At 38.3% G+C, this 19,332-nt stretch overlaps 1 protein-coding gene across 2 annotated transcripts in view; it reads left to right on the top strand.

Annotated features, from left to right (window-relative positions):
• The window catches only part of LOC147218869 (A-type potassium channel modulatory protein DPP6-like), a 77,823-nt gene that overhangs the window by 18,983 nt on the left and 39,508 nt on the right, over positions 1–19,332 (top strand). The window contains exon 1 of one of the 2 annotated variants that reach the window (XM_086171909.1): positions 8,861–9,043. The exons of the other annotated variant lie outside the window; for it this stretch is intronic. Coding sequence (XP_086028035.1) covers positions 8,987–9,043 — 57 coding nt within the window. The 5' untranslated portion in view covers positions 8,861–8,986. Of the gene's footprint in view, positions 1–8,860; positions 9,044–19,332 lie in introns of those variants that run through there. 2 annotated transcript variants of the gene reach the window in all.

The raw sequence follows: 19,332 nt of genomic DNA, 5'->3' as shown, positions 1-19,332 counted from the left end.
GATTTTGTGTTGGTGTGATCCCGACAGCTCTGTCGTCTGGTGCATCTCCTAAAGCAAAATGGTCTTACAGTAGATCCAAAGTTTGCAAAATTCAAAGGCACCCTGATGATTGACATCAACAGGTAACAATACACACGACCCAGTTTAGGAAAACCAGGGCACTCTCCTGGTGCCCAGCCCGGGAATGCAGCTAACCGGCAAGTGTGTGTTGGCAGGGCCTCGACCCTGAGGGCTCAGTTAGGTAGAGCCTGAACAAACAGTATGTGGCCACTGCCCTGTGGATTCACCCCTCACATGGAGTGACAAAGCCAGGTGCGATATTTTCCGAGCAGCACAGAGGTTTAGACCCAAGTGTCTGAATGGGAAATGTTACCTCCTGCCTCTTTGTAATTTTAATTGTTTACGGGATCATTTCACGGCTCAGGGTTCCAGGTGCACATTTTAGTGGACAGGAGAATCCGGTCAGTAGCAACGTAGTGTGTTTTGCATTTGTTTACATTAAGTACAAATGTTCTCTCTGACCCACAAGAGAAGTGATTGGATTTTGACAGTTTAATGCTGGTGTCATTATGGCTTTGCAAAACAGGCAATAATCCAAAAATCTACAAACTGTGTTGGACAAAGAATGAACAGCATGACATAAAGCCTTCAAGTTGAATGCCAGTCCAGTAATTTACTTGGGAAAGGATGATGAATTGAAGTTCATTAAAAAGACAATTAATGTTTTTTTTCACATTTTTTTCAATACAACAGTATATTAGATGAGTCTGGACAGGGAGCTGGACATATTAAACCAGAAGGTGGTAAGTTAAAATGAATCATCTGCTGTAAGGAAAGCCTGCCAAATGTGGGAATTTTCCAAATGTGTCTCCTCCGGATTAATCATTCTGAAGACTGTACATACTGATGTGGCATTTTGTCCCGACATAAATAAATTTGTGAGAATGATGTCTCTGTCTGTGAAAAACAAGCTGATGCACAGCTGTGAATTTGGCACGCCTTACATATGCAAGATATGAATCTGCCAGCCTTACCGGTCTCACAGTTTATGTCTCATTCTGAGTGTGACTGCAGCATCCTTTCTGCAGTTGAAATGAGGTCATTCAGAGTTGCTTGGTGTTTTGATATGGACCTCGGAGTTTTTCAGCAAGCATTTTGGATATTTGCTGACATCAACGGCAGTCAAAGTGATGTGTACCTGGCTCATATATAGTGTTTGTAGGATTAAGGAAGAAGGAAAGCACCTACTTTGGAGACAGAATACACAAATTTATGACCAGATGGAGCAAAAAGCCTTATGCTCTATATATATATTAGTCAGTGGTACTGATATTATAAGACCTAAAAGTTAAGTACAGTGGAGGCAGTGGAATATGTTTGCAGCTGACTTGAAAACACAGCCATGAAGGTAGTTTATTACTTTCTAACATGCTAGTTTTTAAAGAAACAAAACCCTTTGGTTTACTGTGTATATTTTTGTTCTCCCTTTTTTGTATGAGTTGCTAAGCAGAACAGTAGACCAGGGGTCATGAACATTTTCAAGTCAAAGACCCCAAAACTGATCATCTCATACCAGTGTCAATATCAACATTGTTCATCAATTGCATGATAACCATGCATACAGGCTATTCATATTTATGTTCTTACTTTAAAGAAATGTGGAAACAAAAATGAGTAATAGTCTATTAGTGCCACTGCCACTGCATACAAACAACACTACCACTAAATATGTGGATTTCTGACTGAAAGACAGTATCTCCTTCCTCCATTCATCCATTATCCATTCATGTTGATGTGTATTTCAAGACAGTGAAATAGGGGGGTTATTCCAAAAAATATAAAAAGTTGTTTAATCAACCAAAAATGGAACCACCCCCAGCAGTGCTTCTGCAGACTCCTAAGGGTTCAAGGAGTTGCAGTTGAAAACCTCTGCAGTAGACAATAGAGCAGAGTAAGACAGAATATTGATAAAATGATTGTTGATGAGAAACTGCCACGATGGAAACTGAATAATGAAACAGAAAATGCCGTACACAATTCTTTTAATTTACTGTCAATAACAGCTAACATTTCCGCTGGTTATTTTCTTTATTATTCATTACACATGCCCTCACTATAATCCTGTGTGATTAGAAAATAACCAGTATTTAATTTCCACAATAGGATTGAATTGCGCAATACCTGGGGAGGATAGAATGGCCTTGTTCACACGCTATTGAATATATTGTAAATGCCAATTTCCAACAGATGAAAACAACTTATCAGCTTACTGCGTTATTGCTGTGAGCAGAAACCAAGTAATCAAAAGAGAAACATCACATTAATGCAATCTACACTGCACTTTATGTGCCATGTTCATTTGAGAAGAATGATGAAGTAATTTGAGATCTGTTTGTGAATTGGAACTGTATTGATCTAAAGCTCATTCAATTTTAACTTTAATCGAAGATATGATAAAACCCCATGAACTTGTTGTCATTGAATGATGCGGACCAACTGGCACTCTTGTTATTACTTACTGTGCAAGTTGACCAATGGGTCAGACTTCTCAGAAAAGCACTTAAGTATTGATGAGGGCCAAAAAGGGAAGTCTAAAGGTGAGGGAACAGTTCCAAGTAATTCCTTATTGTATGTGAGTACAAACAATCCAGACAATGGTGGATTAATTGTTTCTCCCTGAAAGTCCTCTCTTGGTAAAAGACAATAATGAGTCTGATTAAGGACTTGCGGACTTGTTAATTACTCACCTATAATGCCTGGACAGTGAAAAACGGCCTCTGTCTGCAGCAGGAAAAGTTCCCTGCCTTTCTTCCCTTTAGGAAAATATGGAGTAGTTTTTAAAGTTGAAGAGACGGCCATTAAGCCCAGTAATGATCTGTGATGAACTATATCCCTCTGCCGACACGACGGCTCTCGGCTTCAAGTGCAATTCGAGCAGAAGCCCCGGCAAACTGGGCAGAACTGAACGCTGTTGTTTCTACTCTGTGATGCAGGTGTGTTCTAGTCGTACAGCTGTGGGAGCTGTGGCAGGCCAGAGGGCGAAAAGAACATGACTGATGACTGAGTTGGCAGTGCTGACAGCTGCCTCTGTGGCTGAATGGAAACAGCTTGTTCCCAAAACAGGAGCTCTCCGTGATTGATTCTACTGGCATTGAAAATGAGAGCCATATAAAAACTGACGCATTATTTAGTTTCATCTATTTGCTTTGAATGATGAATTAATTCACCTCAAATTAAAATGAATGTTAAGAATATGGATCGTTTTACACTTTCTTCAGTTCACAAGATGATAAATACTGATGAAATGAGATCTATTTTACGACATTCAATCAAATTTTCTATATTCATCAGTTATCTGTACTACTCCTGGACACAGGATCCAGTTTGTACCAATCTCAGTCGGCATTGGGCGAGAGGCAGGGTCCATCTTCGACTGTTTAAGAGTTAATCGCAAAGCCACATGTTGAGATACAATCGTTCACCCTCACAGTCACGCAGACAGACAATTTAGTCCTGAAATAGCCTCTGGCATGTTTAGGTCTAGGAAGGCGGAGAACCAACACAGGAACAGGGAGAAAATGCAAACTCAGCTTGCCATTTAAATCAAGCCTGGAGCTTTCCAGCTTTGAGCCGATAGTGCTACCTGCTAACTGCTAGTGCTGTTCTAAAAACAAACAAAAAAAAATACATGTTTTTCAAAAGTATATCATAAAATCTTGTATTACATTTTAATTCACGGTCTTCACAATACCAGATAATGAGCATATAATAATCATGTATAAAAGAACACACACAACTATGTCTGTTTTGTTTTTATCTTTTTTTATCTTCATTTTTCTTCAAGATGTATGAAAATATAGAAAAATATAGTCATACACATGATTACTTAAAAATATAGTCATACACATAACTTTAATTAGGTGGATGTTTAACTAATACCAAGTACTTGTGAATGTGTATATACTTTGTTACCAATGCCAATTTATCTCGGGATAGTATGTTGAGAGGTTGAGAATGTGCAAACATTGGTCAGGGTGTAGTGCAGTGCATTATCATAAAGTAAAATGGAATACTCAAGCATGTGTCATAAATTATGCCACTACAGCGGCCTCTCAGACACATTTATGAAGGTGAGAAAGGTCAAATATTGATTAGCTGTCTTAAAAAAAACATTATAGTATAAATCAGTTAAGTAACAATCCCTAATTGGCCTCAACAGGGGTTTTACTTTAGTTTTTGCATAGATTATACAGCCGTTGATATGTGTCCGTGGACTAAAAAAAAACCCCTCTGGGATGCATTTATACAAAATCATGTCAGGTAATTTTCCCCTCTGACAATGTTGATTCAGTGACTGTGTGAGGCTTTCTGCTCTGCTGTTTGGTCTGTGGAGCGAGAGTAGCTGATAATGATCGGTAATCAAAAAAATGCTTTCCGCCATTGTTCAGCATTCTCGCCTTCACCGTGCTTGTAGCTGCCTGAGGCTGCACCTGATGGCTATGCCTGTTAGGGAGGAAGGTCAGACCATCATATTCAACCATCTACTCTCCCCTTTTCGTGTTGCTATTGAAAGGAATTTACTTTTCCAGCTACTTGGTCCCACTTGCAGACAATGTATGCTTTGATTATTAAGCCCAGTTTATATTTATGTTTCTGTCATAAATACAAACTCGGGGTAAAACTATTAAAAGTTTTTTTTAATGAGTTGCCGCCGACTGCTTTTGCAGTTCTGAAAAATGTTAGACGACTAGTCATCACTGGGGGGAGCTATCATGCAGTTGAAGACTTTCACATTGTGCATTTGTTATTAAATAAATGGCTGTTTGTCAGTCTTCGGGAAAGAAAGAGATACCGTCTATAACTTGGTGCAAGATGCTTGTTTAAGGGTTTAGGGAGGCAGGATTTATTTGATAGTCACTGTCTGGATATTCTGTCTCTTGCAAGTCATAAACTGCTAAAAGATTAAACAGGAACTGATTAAACCAAAAAAAAAAAAAAATTATGTAGATTAGCTATGTTATTGTGGTTTTTAGAGGATCATGCTCTGAAATAACAGGCTCTCAATCCTCATGGCAACATTTTTTTGCTTCTCCAATTAAATGTAATTGTCTGGCTTTTTCAGTTGTCAATAATTGTTGCTAGGATTCCCGATACTGTGTGGTGATTATCCACCTTTGTAGCCCACTCTGCTGGTTTCTATCATCTTGTTTTACGGATGGCAGCTCTCTCAGGTACTCACTATGTTTGCGCTTTGTTTAAAGCACTTATTTATCTTATAAATGCTATCCTGATGTCTTTCACCTCTATTTAATCTTTGTTGAAATATTTCTGTTTGCAGGTCACTATAGGGAGGGAGCTTGCATCCTGTGGCAGCAAGCAGAGTTTAATCTTTCACTGAACGACTCTGGAATGCATATTAGTGAAAAGAGACAGTTGGGAGAGGGGAAAGATTACATTTGATTCATATTTTATTTTTTCTGTCTGACTTTCTCTCTCTCTCTCTCGTTGCAAAGTGTTACAATTAGAAGACACAGCATCTAAAATAGATATTCCAGATGACATATATCTGCATTCGGATGAAAGTTCATTGCTTCTTGGCCTTTCGGCTAAGATCGCTCCTCCTGTTGAAGTGTTGTTGAGTGAGACTGAACCCCTGGTGCTGATGGACGGCAGCTCATGGTTCGTCAATGATGGGCTAAATGCAGAAAACGAATTTCCCCATGAGGGTATTATAATTATTATTATAAATTCATGTCTTTCTCGGCATGTGCTTCAGTGTCAGAGGAGCTGTCCACAGGCCCTGGTACTGAAACCAGCATAGTGCTGCCCATGCAGCTCCCTAAGTAGTATTAGTTAATGGGTTTCTTTTTTCTATTTTGAAAGTTGGCTGCCATTGTTGCAGGCATGCAATACTGCAAAATTATAAATTTTTTACCAAAACCAACCCGGGGTAAATACAAATTTCTTTGAAGAAATTGTTGAAATATGCTCGTGAAAATACTGGACAATTATGGAAACCTTGAGTTACTTAAAAGGATTCGTAAAAGGTATACCCTGAACATATTCAATAAATTAACAACAAAAAGGGCACTAATATCACAGTAAGGGATATTTTGGATGAAAGCAATCTTCAACGTTATGGTTTGTATTACTTTTTCATATTGCATATTCTCTGTTCATACTCTGTTCAAAACTGAATAAAAGACATGCCTAAGATCCATGGAAGAGCAGTCTTCCATGGATCCTTTTCAGGCATGTCTTCTATTCAGTTTTGCATTTCTTGCATAGGACAAAGTACAGGATAGGGCTGACCAACACTGCTGTTGAATCACTTATTTGGACTGCTCTATTTTCTAATCTGCTCCACTTGTTTTGGTGCTAGTTTGTTTTTGTCAGGCATCTGTGAAAGGCCAATGTGAGCTCATCGAAAGATCGGTTTACTTCAGAGCTGTGTCGTTATATGATCTTCTCTTTCATTCTGTATTACAACCTCTACTTAGGTAATGAGCACGAATGTCACTCAAGAATGCACATAAAAGCAGGAAAGTATGCTTTTACTGATGAGTAGAAATTTCTGGTTTAAAGTGGGTCATGTTAATTAACCAGTATGAAACTCATTAGCCATAAAAACATTGATTACATATTGGGAAAAAAAATGATACTGATAAATATTATGCTGAATAAATTGTTTTAAAGTTGAATCTTTCCATCTAGCTGTTGCCAGATATAGTCCTCTGATGCTCTGTATTATGTAAGGTGGTTCAATGTCTTCACCTCAAACAGATGATTGGTTCAAAAGGCCAGGAGCTCTGCAGAGACTGTGCATGACTTCTGAAGAAACACTCTGCCAAGCACAAGATAAGAGAGACGTGTGTACGTTTGTGTTTGTGTGCGTTTGTATTTGTATGTGTGCGTGCGTGCACGGACGTGTACATGTGTGCATGCATGTGCAGCACAAATAGGCTGACAAGCTGTGCTAACAAGACCATGGATTGTGTGTGCATAGAGATGTTGCATATGGTGAGAGAGTTAGAGAGCGCAAACAATGTTTTGTTCGAAAAGGGAACTGTTTCTGCTCTATGTGGGAGGACGGTAACACCGCTTCTCAAAAGCCAGGCCAGAAGCAATCCTTTTCCATTTATTGGCAGAAAATATAGCTACATTGGCATACTGTAGTGTCAATATGATCTGTATGTATTTGCTACACTCTCTTTTCTTAGACTTCCTGCAGTGAAATACATGGAATATTGTGCGTCATAAATGTGATACACTTTCAGAAAGATAAAGGTAGACTTTGGCTGGAAAGATCTGTACTGGTAGCAAACAGCATTCTAGCACTTGTTGCATGCCCTTTTCCATTTCCTGTGTAATGGACTTGCCTGTAATGAGTGTCTACACTGATTTAATCCATATTATCATTAACCGTAGACAGAGTGATAGGAAGTGGAGTCAGAAAATCTAAGCGTTTGAAGAGCTGACAAATTAAAAGGAAGACAAAGTATAACATTTCTTTATAAGGTTATGAAACATTATTCTAAAAGGGATTAAATAGACTTATAAAACCTACCAGATGTTCATACCAACCAGATTATTCAGTGACTCATTGGTATGGAGGCGTCGGCACTTCTCACTTGAACGCTAATTTAACCTTTACACTTCTGAACCCTTATCAGTTTCTGAGTACTTCAATATTGAAACAGTATTATGCATATTTAAGTATACTAAAAAAATCAAGAATAGAGAAATATGTGTGATCATCCCCATATGTATGCTATATATTTAAAATTGAATTGAATTGAGTATATACATAACTACGTACATACATAAATATATTATACTAGTATGTGCTTTGAAGGGGTAAACAGTGTGATTATTTATTTGTTAAAATATCTGCATATCTGGTTTTTGCAAACACTGTACGGCATAATCATTTGGTTAAATTTTCAAAAATGTTGTCTTGGGAGGGTTTTTTTTTTCACAATAAAACCGGAAGACATGGAGGATTCAAATAGTTGCCAAAGGAAAAATTGAAAGGACAAAATACTTTGTGTTCCCACATTGTCTGTATATGATACATTTGGAATACTCTTTTCTAGAAACTGTGCCTTTTAAAATCCACTGGCAGTTTTTGATATTCAGAGACTTGACGTGACGTCGATCTGGTGTGTCACGAAGATAAATTCAACTTTATGCATGTATCATGTATCATGACAAATTTTTGTTTTTGTATTCATCTGACCAAAAAATAACCCATATAGGAAAAGCAAGTTCAGTATTGTCTAAAAACGTGTAGATTAATTTGAACCTTCCATCACATGCCTCAAAACAGGACAGGCGGAATAAATGAATGAATGTGTGATTTTTATTTCATTTGCTCCCTAATCTTATCTCTTGTCACTTTTTTTCAGCACTGTTTGAAAGTGCTCATTCCTCTTGAATTAGTCCTAAAATCCTCTATATTGGTCCCACGATTCCTTGTTTTTCTCAAACCTGTCTCCAAGAGTGCATATATATTTCAGAAATCATCTCTCCCTGCATTAAAACACCATTCACCTGCCACTTTGAAGGTAAACTCTCACCTCCCACACTGCAGCAGGTCCACGGTTTCCTGCACAGCAGATGAACCCTGGGCTGTCTGCACCCACAGTCTTCGTTATTTTAGCAAATCAGTGAATATCCTTGAACGCTTTGTAAATATCATCCTCTCTTTTGGTCTCTCCTTCTGTTTCTCTGTTGCGCTCTCTCCTTTCCTCCCTCCCTTCCTCTCTCTCTCTCGCTGTCGCTCTCTCTCTCTCTCTCTCAGACACACACACACGCACACACACACACACACACACACACACACACACACACACACACACGCACACTCACTCCCGCTCTCTCCTTCTGTCTCATTTTGCGTGTCTCTCTCGGCTTCATTATTCTGCACCTGTCAGTGGGCACGCCGCACACTCTTTCCTTCTCCCTCTGCCTCTTATTTACCCTCATGACTTCTGCAAAAGACGCAAACGGGCCGGTGAAAACACCACTACAGCAGGATCAGGTAGGAGTCCCTCCTCCCTCAAATATTTTTCCGCTGCTACTTCTTTGCCCTTGTTTTAAATAAGTGATTTTGTTATAAGCACTAGGGATTAGGATAAAATCATAAAAATATTCCGTCTTTTTTTTCTTTCACTTTTTCTGTCTGAAATGTTTTTTTTTGCCTCTAAAATGTATATGTGATGTACGGTCAGAGTATATAGAGCCAAACAACTTGTTAACTTTGGTCTAAATATTTAATTAACTTACTGTAACCTCAGCCCTAACACCAAGATAAGCTTATATACAGTAAGTGTCTTGTTTTTCATATTAATGTAGATTCTTTGAAAACAATTTTGATCTGATCAAGAAGATGTTTTTTGGAGAGCCCTGCTCTAAGAGGTATCTTTTTTTTTTCCACCGAGCCATTTATGAAGGTTTGTGACTAAAAAACAAAGATGCTTTGTGTGAGAAAGAAATAGATGAGGCGACATAATTCAGAGTGGGTGCTTTAATTTTCCTATGCTCTTGTGTCAACTTATTTTGTTTAAATTATGGTCTGTATGAGGCGAAAGGGAAGAAGCATAATGGTGCGTGAACACGCATTCCACCTCTGTTTCTACGTCCCTGAGCTTCTGGCTCTTATATCATGAGCAGGGCTGAAAGACTTGTGTTTTTAAATATGTGTGAGATATATTTTCAATCTAGTATCATAAGAATTGGTTGCTTTTTGAGGAATTTAATACATTTCAAGGTTTTTTAAGCAACTGGATGGATTTTCACAACCTTATGTATACCTTTCCACGTATAGTACATTACTGTTGAAATTATAATTGAGCTGAAGTTGACTAATGAAACAAAGGTTGTAATAAATTTGTAAAAAAATGCAATATAAAAAGAAAATGATACATATAATATTTCAGTTAGTGCCTTGAACACAGCAACTATCGTTTGGATGTGTGTTTTTATGTCCAATACACACTGAAGAAAGCAGAAGGACAAAATATGTTTCAACACATAACAGGATGAAAAAAGGGGGGCAGATAGAAGGATACTGGGTGTTCGACTGGAGAAAGGAAGGGAAACTCACAGAGTTTTTATGTGTCAGTGCCACAGAATACACACAACAGACTTTACTTTTATGCGGGATCATTTCATCCCATTGAGAATATACATTTTAATTTGATTATTGTTATTCGATGTAACCTGACCAAATAACTTGTCTAAACAATACCATTATACAGTTGATAGGAAAAATGTCCCCCATTGACACCACAGATTGAACAGTGACCTTGTCCTTGATGATGCGTTTTAGTTTCTGATGCAAATCCCCGTCCAGGCATCTCCTATTTAATGATGCAGAGGCAAATATATAAGCACAGGTTTGAAGTTAGAGTACATCTGAGAATAGAACTCTCACCCTCTGAACTGCACCGTCATTGTTGCTGGTTGTGAAAGTTTCAATGCCTCTGATTGATGTTGCGCAATTGGCTTCAATATAAATTTTATATTGAATTTTTATATATTTAAAATGATAGAGATGTATCCTTTCTTTTCTTCTTTTCAACAATCAGAGGTATAGAATAGTATATGATGTTAGGAACAAACATTTTTATTAGGGGGCCAGGTGACCTTTGTATGTCTATTTTAAATTTTGTTCTTCATTTTCATAACTTTTCTCTCTCTGTCCGCTGCATTTTAACTTTAATAATTGTTGTTTAAGAAGAAGCTGACTTCTAATATACTATCATGTCTAACAGTAGGGTAAGACTGTGGATACTGTATATGCTCACAACATACATAAATGCTGACACTACTTCATCCATAAAAAGTAAAATGCATGAGGTTTTACACGACGGTTCATAAGACATGTATTAAAATGCTTCTATAATTAAATACAAATTGAAAAGTTTTTTGATTCTAATCAACCTGAGTGAAGACACAGTTTCAACACAAATATTCCAAGGAGATAATAGGTCTGGTCTTCTTTTTTCCTTTGACTAAGAAAAAGTCTCATTTCCTAGGGACATTTGTGGAAAACATTCAATTACAAAATGAAAAAGGGGGGGAACATGACCTCCAAACAATCCATTCTTCAATTTTTTGAACTTCAGTTAGCTGCATTCTTCAGTTCTTCTGATGATTAAAAGATGCTGCAGTGTGAAGTTTTGTCCAAGATAGGCAGTAATTCATGTCCTAAGAGAAAACATTTTTTTTCATCAGCCTTACCTTTGTCCAATTGTTATTAACCGGCAGGAGTTGCCATCCTTCCTCTTTACATATTTTCCACTTTCACAAACTCAGAACATGTTATTGATCTTCACAAAGGCATATGAGAATTGCCACAAAATCAATTAAAAAATATCTTCCCATATCCTCATACTTTTCACTAAGTTAGTTTCACCCTCTTTGGTTATTGTCTATTTTTCTTAAATGCAAATGCGCCAAGCCATGTTGTGACATTTAAGCTTTTGTTTTTTACTAATATCAAGACAGATACAAATTCAGCAGCAAATGAATGAATGTGTGTGTGTGTGTGTGTGCGGTTTATTTTATTTCAACGCAGAACATACAATATGTTATTTACAGATATTTGCTAAATCTCCGAGGGTTTTGTTGTTGCCATAAATTTCACTTATGATTTGAATCCTCTCAAACTCGCCTCCCTTTTGCATCAGCTCTGCCTGCCAGCAGACAGCAGGGCTGCTGAAATTCACAACAGGCTGTTTTCTCAAGCAAATGGAAGTGCACTGTTTTGTGTGATTATCTCTGATTGTGAAATCCAGTTAATAATTGAACCAATTGTTTTTCTTACCAGCCTGATTTATGCTGTAGATGCTGGAATTCTCTATCATGAAAATATATACATTCCATGTCAAGTTAATTTTTCTTTTTTTTTTTTTCAGTTTTTCTTTTTTCGTTTGCTATTAGTTTTGGGCTGAGCGCAGCTTTTGGATTTTAGACACTGTGTTGACTTGCACATGCCACACACCCTCACGCACACTGAGAGGTAGAGAGATGATAGAAACCATGTCCTCTCCTATAACAGTTCCCAAATGTATAAGGGAGGTCATGGTATTTTTGGTTAGTAAGCCATATAAGGGGGAGCATTGTTTTCAAAGCAATAGGGGAAAAAGCCTGGACAACATATAAACAATACTTGATATTTCATCAGGAGGTAATCCGGTTTAAGGTTGCTGTGATTATGGGTACCTGTACGGTGTGTTATTGCAGCACGACCGACCCCATGAGTCACACTGGCCGGATTTAATTTGATTTCCTTTAATTGTGAACTTGCGGGAAAAATGAACAGCAGCTGAAAAAATCCCTATTCAAAATTACAGAGGAGACAACACTTTAGCCCAAGGCTAATTCCAGGGTAATTTCACCACCTTTACTTTTGAACAGTTATCGCTATGGTTAGATTGCTTGTCCTACATGCTGTGTCTTATTTTTTTCCATTTTGCAGATCACAGTGTAACTCTTGCGTTGTAAAAAACATCTTTTGCCAATGCTGTTTTTAAAAGCATCTTATCTGCTACTTATCTGAGGAATCCTCTATTGCTTGCTGCTTTCAAAAATACTGTACTTAGTGCCTAATGGAAATAAATGACATTGTTTTATTCTGTGAGGTATGTTATTTGTTAGATGAAGCATTCGTTTGCATGTAGTTGAATTCATATTCATCACAACCATCAGAGCTGTGCAAGGCATATGTCTTATTTCATATTTTGAATGTATTTTTACATAAAGCATATAGTACAAGCAATATTTTTGGTGATTTTTGATATACTCAACAATGTGGCAAAAGTCTTCGTAGAAGCTGTCCTGTACATTTCAATATAAAATAGACTATGAATCACTTAGGACCATGTCATCTTAAACCAGTGAAGTGTGGCGAGGTTCATGGCTGGTGAGGCACTGACGTCATCACTGTCAGATTTACAAACGTATGAAGCCTACAGAGTAGCTGATTCACCATTTTATCGGCAGCAGTTGACGTGTTTTGTTTAAAATATCATATCAGATTCTTTACATATACAAACTGTCGCATAGAAAAAAAGTACATGTAAAAAAACATTATTATCTCTTACCTTTACGTATAAACGAAGTCCATGCGTCGCTCCTTCTGAAGGAAAGCATCGATAACTTGCTTGTAGTAGTCTTCCTTATCTTTTTTCAGTTTCAAAAGTCTCTCTGTCTCAATAGAATTCCTTGCCAGTAAAAACAGTCGTCCTCGATAGGTCCTGTTCCGACTGTTTGTTTTGAGTCTTTTCGGTGCCGAGAATGAGCGCTCCACCGATGCTGTTGTAGCCGGAACGGTGACCGCCGGCCGGAGCAACTTTGCCGCCTCAGGAACAGTTTGAATGAAATCCTTCTGGGCCAAAAAGTTGAGAATCTCCCCGGGAGATTTACATTCATCCCTCACCGTTTGTGGGCTATACAGCTCGATGAGATCGGGAAAAAATAGCTGGACGACTGCACTTGACTTGCTAACTGTTTACTGTATCCTGCTATTACTAACTCTATTATTCTGTGGCCCAGTAGTAAGAAGGATCCCTGGGATCACCAGCGCTCCCTACCGTGAGGCACCGTCACTGCCTGCCTCACTTAATGTCTCTCCACAGTCGTATTATGATTACGAGAAACACGTTACAGTTGTTGACGACACATCAGTTAAAGTATGGAAATTTAGCTCATATATTGAAAGTGTTTTTTTAATAGTGACATCCACAGAAACAAAAATGCTGTCTCAGTGCATAGCATGCAAGTACAACTAGCAGAATCATTGTGCAATTTGAACGGTAAATGTGAATTTTTTTTAGCAATTTTGAAAAAAATTACTAAAAATGGTGAAGTTAAGTGGAAAATAACTTTCTAGTACAAATCACTGAATAAATATAACCATTCAATTTATTTTTTCATTTTGCATTTTTTTCTGTCCATGATGACAGGTGAGGCCCGGCCTCCCCTGCCTCTACTGACTGCACATCACTGTCTTAAACATAGATACCAGTGCTGTGATCAAGACTATGCAGATAGTTGCATAATAAATGTAATATTAAAATGTCAGTCATACAGACAAATTATGAATATCCAGCAGTTTATAGCTCAAAGGTCACCTGTTCTTTGTGATGAGCAATCCAGCTGAGAAGAAAGGAATGGCAACTCATGAATTTACAAGTGAGAACTGCTATGGCATAGAAGGTAGTGGCATTAAGAATCCAGAACTCAAATGAATTTGTATTTCATTTGTTGCGAAAGGACAACATAATGCACCTGTCTTACTTGTCTCACCAGTATGAATACTCTTACCGCTTACCTTTTTTTTGTCTCACCAGTATGAATCCAGTATGAATACTCTTACCGCTTACCTTTTTTTTACCACTACTGTCTTCACAAAATAAGTTGGTAAAATTGTTGTTTTATTGATTTAGTTTTAAAAAACCTCCTATCAAAAGCTTCCTTGATAAATATACTTTATGTCATGTGTAATGTGGCCTTAAGGGGGAACAAGCAAGACATTCGACATAAAACCTGTGCCAGACTAAACGTGCACATTAATGCAAAGACTTTCATACTGGATCAAGGTCCGAGTTAACAAGGAGTGCCAGTGGGGCCCCATAGATTCTCTGGGGTCCCAGTACAAAGTGGCCCACTTTGGCTCTCAGAGGGAATTCCCATAGGCAGACAGAGAAGAGGAAAGGCAAGCATTCAGAATCGAAAGTAGGGACAGTCATGCATAGAAGAAAGGTGGATGTGCTGTTTGTCCAGAAGACCAGATGGAAAGGTGGCAAGGCTAAAAGCTAGGAAACTGAATTTGAGCTTTAGTGAGTGAGAAGATGTGATGTAGAGTAGTAGGAGTATCTCCAGAGGTGAGAGAGTGGCAATTGGTACAGGCTGCATCTTGGTGCAGGCAATTGAAGTGATGGGCAAGTTTGGTGTTTAGTACAGGAATGCAGAGGGGCAGATTGTGGTAGACTTTGCAAAAAGGATGGAAATGGCTGTGGCCAATTATTTCTTCCAGAAAAGGCAGAAACATAGGGTGACTAACGAGAGCGGAGGTAGGAGTACGCAGGTGGACTATTTAATCATAGAAAGGGAAATATATTGACAGGTGCCAGAAGTGTGATTGGAAAATGGAAAGAGCACTTTGAAGAGTTGTCGAAAACAAGAATTAACAGGAGAAGAGGCGACCATAGTCGACCACTAAGGAGGAGAAATGAATAATGTTGAAGTGAGGCAGGCACTGAAGAGGAAGAAGAGTGGAGAGGCAGTGGGTCCTGATGACACACCTGTGGAGGTATGCCAGTGTGAAAGATGGGTGGCTGTTTTTGACTAGATCGCTCAAGAGGATCTTAGAGAGTGCAAAGATACCTGCAGAAGTTTACAGGAGACTTTTTAAGAACTATAGAGGAATAAACTTCATGAGCCACACAATGAAGTTATGGGAAACGGTAGTTGAAGCTGGACTGAGGATAGTCACATAAACATTCGTGACCAGTGTAGTTTTATGCCAAGAAAGAGTGATACAGATGGAGTATCTCCTTTAAGAATGTTTGAAGGAGTACAGAGAAGGCCAGAGGGAGCTGCAGAATGGTATGAGAATGTCTACAGTGGCAGAGAAAGATGTTAGCTTGGTCTAGGACAGGGGTCAGGAACCTATGGCTCGCAAGCCATATATGGTACTTCTGGTGATGCCATATGGCTCCCAGACAATTTTGAGTTGAAAAAGAAAAAATCAGTTTGGAACTGATTTTTAAATACTTGTGATATTTCTTCATAATAATTTTAGGGTTAGATAGAGAAAATTGTTTCGCTGTGGCGACCCCTGAAGGGAAGAGCCAAAAGAAGAAGAAGATTTCTTCATAATACTGTCATTTTAAAGTAAACAGAAATTAGTTTTTGAAATTAGAAAAATTTGGGTTGGGAACCGTTGGCTTCCGAGCATGTCTGGGCCATTGTAAAGGTGAAGAAATTAATTTTATCAAATAGCCAACTACTTTATCCGCATCAATCCTCGTAACGGAAAAGATGGCAAAAAAGAAAAAAAGACGATGATTACCATGCATTCCAGGCTGCGTGGACAGAGGAATTTGCATTTGGATCTGCAGTATGTCTAATATGCTATGATGAAATTGCATAGATGAAACGGTCAAATATAAAGCAGCACTTTGAGCAAATCCATGCAGCACCAGAGGTCGCACTAAAAGTAAGACATATTTCATTTTTTGTGCGTTAAAAATACTATATGGCTCTCGATGAAACATATCAAGAAATATTTGGCTTTTATGGCTCTCCCAGTCAAAAAGGTTCCCAACCCCTGGTCTAGGACGTGAAGTGTGCTGTTGGGAAAAAAGGAGTTTAATGTGGCCGTGGTCCTGCATCAGGTAACAACTCCGAGCCCCTTCCTGTTTGCTGTTGTGATGAATAGCTGACAGATCGTGCTATTTGCAGATGACAATGTGATCTACAAAAACAAGCAAACAAGCAAAAACAAAGGAACTGATGGGTTAAAATCTAGATTAAACATCCAGGTGAAGATATGCCCTGGAAAGGAGAGAAATGAAGGTTAGCTACAGCAAGACAGAATACATGTGTGTGAATGAAAGGGGCTTAAGCTGAACTACAGGGAGTAAAGATAAATAAGAAGGATTTAAAGTACAGTAGAGCATCAGTTTTAATTTGTAATTTGTAATTTGTTCTTTGTTGACTCTGTTAGCAACCAAAATGTTTACGAAGCAACATAAACTATAGTAGATTTTTTGTTGAAATTTCAAGAACAAGTCCTTTAATTTTGGTCCCCAAAACATATATATAGCTACAACTATCTCTTTGCAGCGCCGGCTTCCTCAGTGGACAGAGAGGAAGTCTGTGCCATCAACATTTCGGTCATGATCACACCCTCAGCGTTTAGTGTGAAAAATACTTGCAAACAAAAATATTTCTTTTGTGAAATTTTCAAAAAAGAATTGTGCACTCCTTGTGTTGTTGCTACATATAGAAAAGAACTGATCAGGATAACAACCGGAGAATCTTACGAATTCTTTATAGAGACCGCAAACTCGTTTCCTTTGTAACTTGAAGGTAATTATTCTGAAGCAAAACTTGTAATTTATTATATTTGAAGATTTATGACAGAGATGTCGATTGGAAGTGGCTTAATGCGAGAATGTCCTCGTTTTGTTTTATGCGTTTCCCCGTCAGGACTGATTTCGTGAAAGAAGAGATCAGCGCAGGTCTCCACAATGTATATAAACACATCATGTCCTTGGTTTTCCTCGGTAGTGTGTAACGATCCCTGTCCACATTTTCCTAAGTGGACAAAGACAAGCTAGATAGATGGAGAGCAGCTGATGCCTGACTGTCCATGAACCAAAAGCCAGCTGGCATGAATTCTTAATCTCACTCATGAGCTTGCATGATTTATTGATGCTGCTCTGGAAGAGAAGTTTACCCTCATGTCAAAAGGTTGGGGCCTCACTCTAATGTTGGAACGGTCTCAGACATTAGCAATATTACAGTATGGAGAGATCGTGTTTCGAGTGTCCAGTGTCTTAAGATGACTGAAGTTTTCTCTCAGTCGCCATGTCTTGTGTCTTGTTTCCGAGCCTCAAGTTGGTTTTGTAACGTCTATCAGACCTCCATACGTCTATCAGACCCAGAAGTAATATTAACTGTACATCCACCACCGCAAATTGTGCTGGAAATCCGATTCAAATAACTCTCCTGGTCTCTTGGTTCCCTTGGAAACCAGGTGCTCAGAGATCAGGAAAGATCCATTTCACACTTGAGCAGCAAGCAGAGACAAAGAGATGGTGAGACAAAGGGAAAGTGGGAGGTAGGAAGGATTAGCGACAGACAGTGGAAGGAGGCTTGACCGTGAAAGGTGTCTCACTCTCATCCCCCTCTCTGTCTCAATAGAGAAATGAAAACGAATAAGAAAATGCACCGCTTTATTTAATGGAAGTGTCTATCTGTCATAGTTGTGTGAAGTGAGAAAATAAATGCACATTTTCTTTGGGTGTGGTTTTGATGGGGGAAAAGGGCAGAAAGGGCTGCAGTTCTCATTTATTGATGTAGCTTTTATTGTGTTTGCTTTGAGGCATGAACAGCTCCTCTTCCCACATACTAAGAGAGGAAGATTTGTGAAAATGCTGCCCCAAGCTGACAGTTCTTTTGACACACCGATGCTCTGGTGACTCATGGACACCCCCAAAGAAAGGTCAACTCTGATAATAGCTTCATACACGCAGGTTTATATTTTTTAAATCATTGAACTTCATGGAAATTGTTGCATCCAGCTGCAGAGATGCTGGAACTCTTTCTGGATTGAGATGCCTTATAATCGTCTCCAATGTTTTATGTGAGTGAATTCAATCAGATTTTTAAACTGCCTCTGTGGAGTATGTCGGTAAAATGTTCTAATGCTCTCACTGTCATAAAAATTAAAATGTGCCGGGATGAGACCCCTCCTGCAAAAACACTTTAACAACAGTTGACTGTTAAAATATATTGTGCAACCTGGCAGTGAAGCATTTGATAAGATAAAATTAAACATCATTAGCTAAAGGTAAGCCCTTGAAAAATGCCTGTCTGAGGATCTGATGATGCATTTAGTAAGCCTAATGAAAGTGTCAAATTGGGCTTTTGCAGCTTTTAATAAAATTTGACAAATTGTTCTATTTATTTTCTTGAGTACAAAAAGAGGAAACCTCACTGAAGATCATCATTTTGACTTTGTGGCGTTTGAGCTTCGTGTTTCTTTATCATGCTGACTGGTTATGTTTATCATGTTCATCATTGTGGCCCAGGATGATTGCACACTAATTTGCATGCAAACTAAACTTGCAACTGATGGCGATGCCATTATTCTTATACGTTCTTGTGCCATATGAGTGTTAAAAATGTGATTAAATGACACTGGCCAAAAAAAAAACAAAACATGAAGATTAATTGCTGATCTCAAAGGTTTTGTCACGTCCCATAGCAATCTAATAGACACTACACAAAAAAAGTATTTGTGAAAAAAAAAACAGCTAAAATTCTTGATAAGCTGTTCTCGCTAGGAGATTGCAAATGTCAAAATAACAGAATTTCATTGCATTCCTTCTGATCTTGTTGATAGGTTCCGTCATTGCATTTGCGTAGCGCATATAAAGTCAAACTCATCAATCTGTACATTAGAGAAAAGTTGTCTAATCAAAATGGACCTGTAATGCAAACAACTCTTTTCTTGATCTAATACTCAGAGTGCTATTTCACAGTTGGTACGGACAAATAAACAACAGAAAATAAAGTGCTGCAGTTGCA

Source organism: Fistularia commersonii, chromosome 25 (genome assembly GCF_037954325.1).
Source record: "Fistularia commersonii isolate RoL2024-O1a breed Wild chromosome 25, RoL_Fcom_v1.0, whole genome shotgun sequence".
NCBI classification, from domain to species: domain Eukaryota; kingdom Metazoa; phylum Chordata; class Actinopteri; order Syngnathiformes; family Fistulariidae; genus Fistularia; species Fistularia commersonii.
Note: the sequence above shows the minus strand (reverse complement) of the source record. Positions and strands in the feature narration are given on the sequence as shown.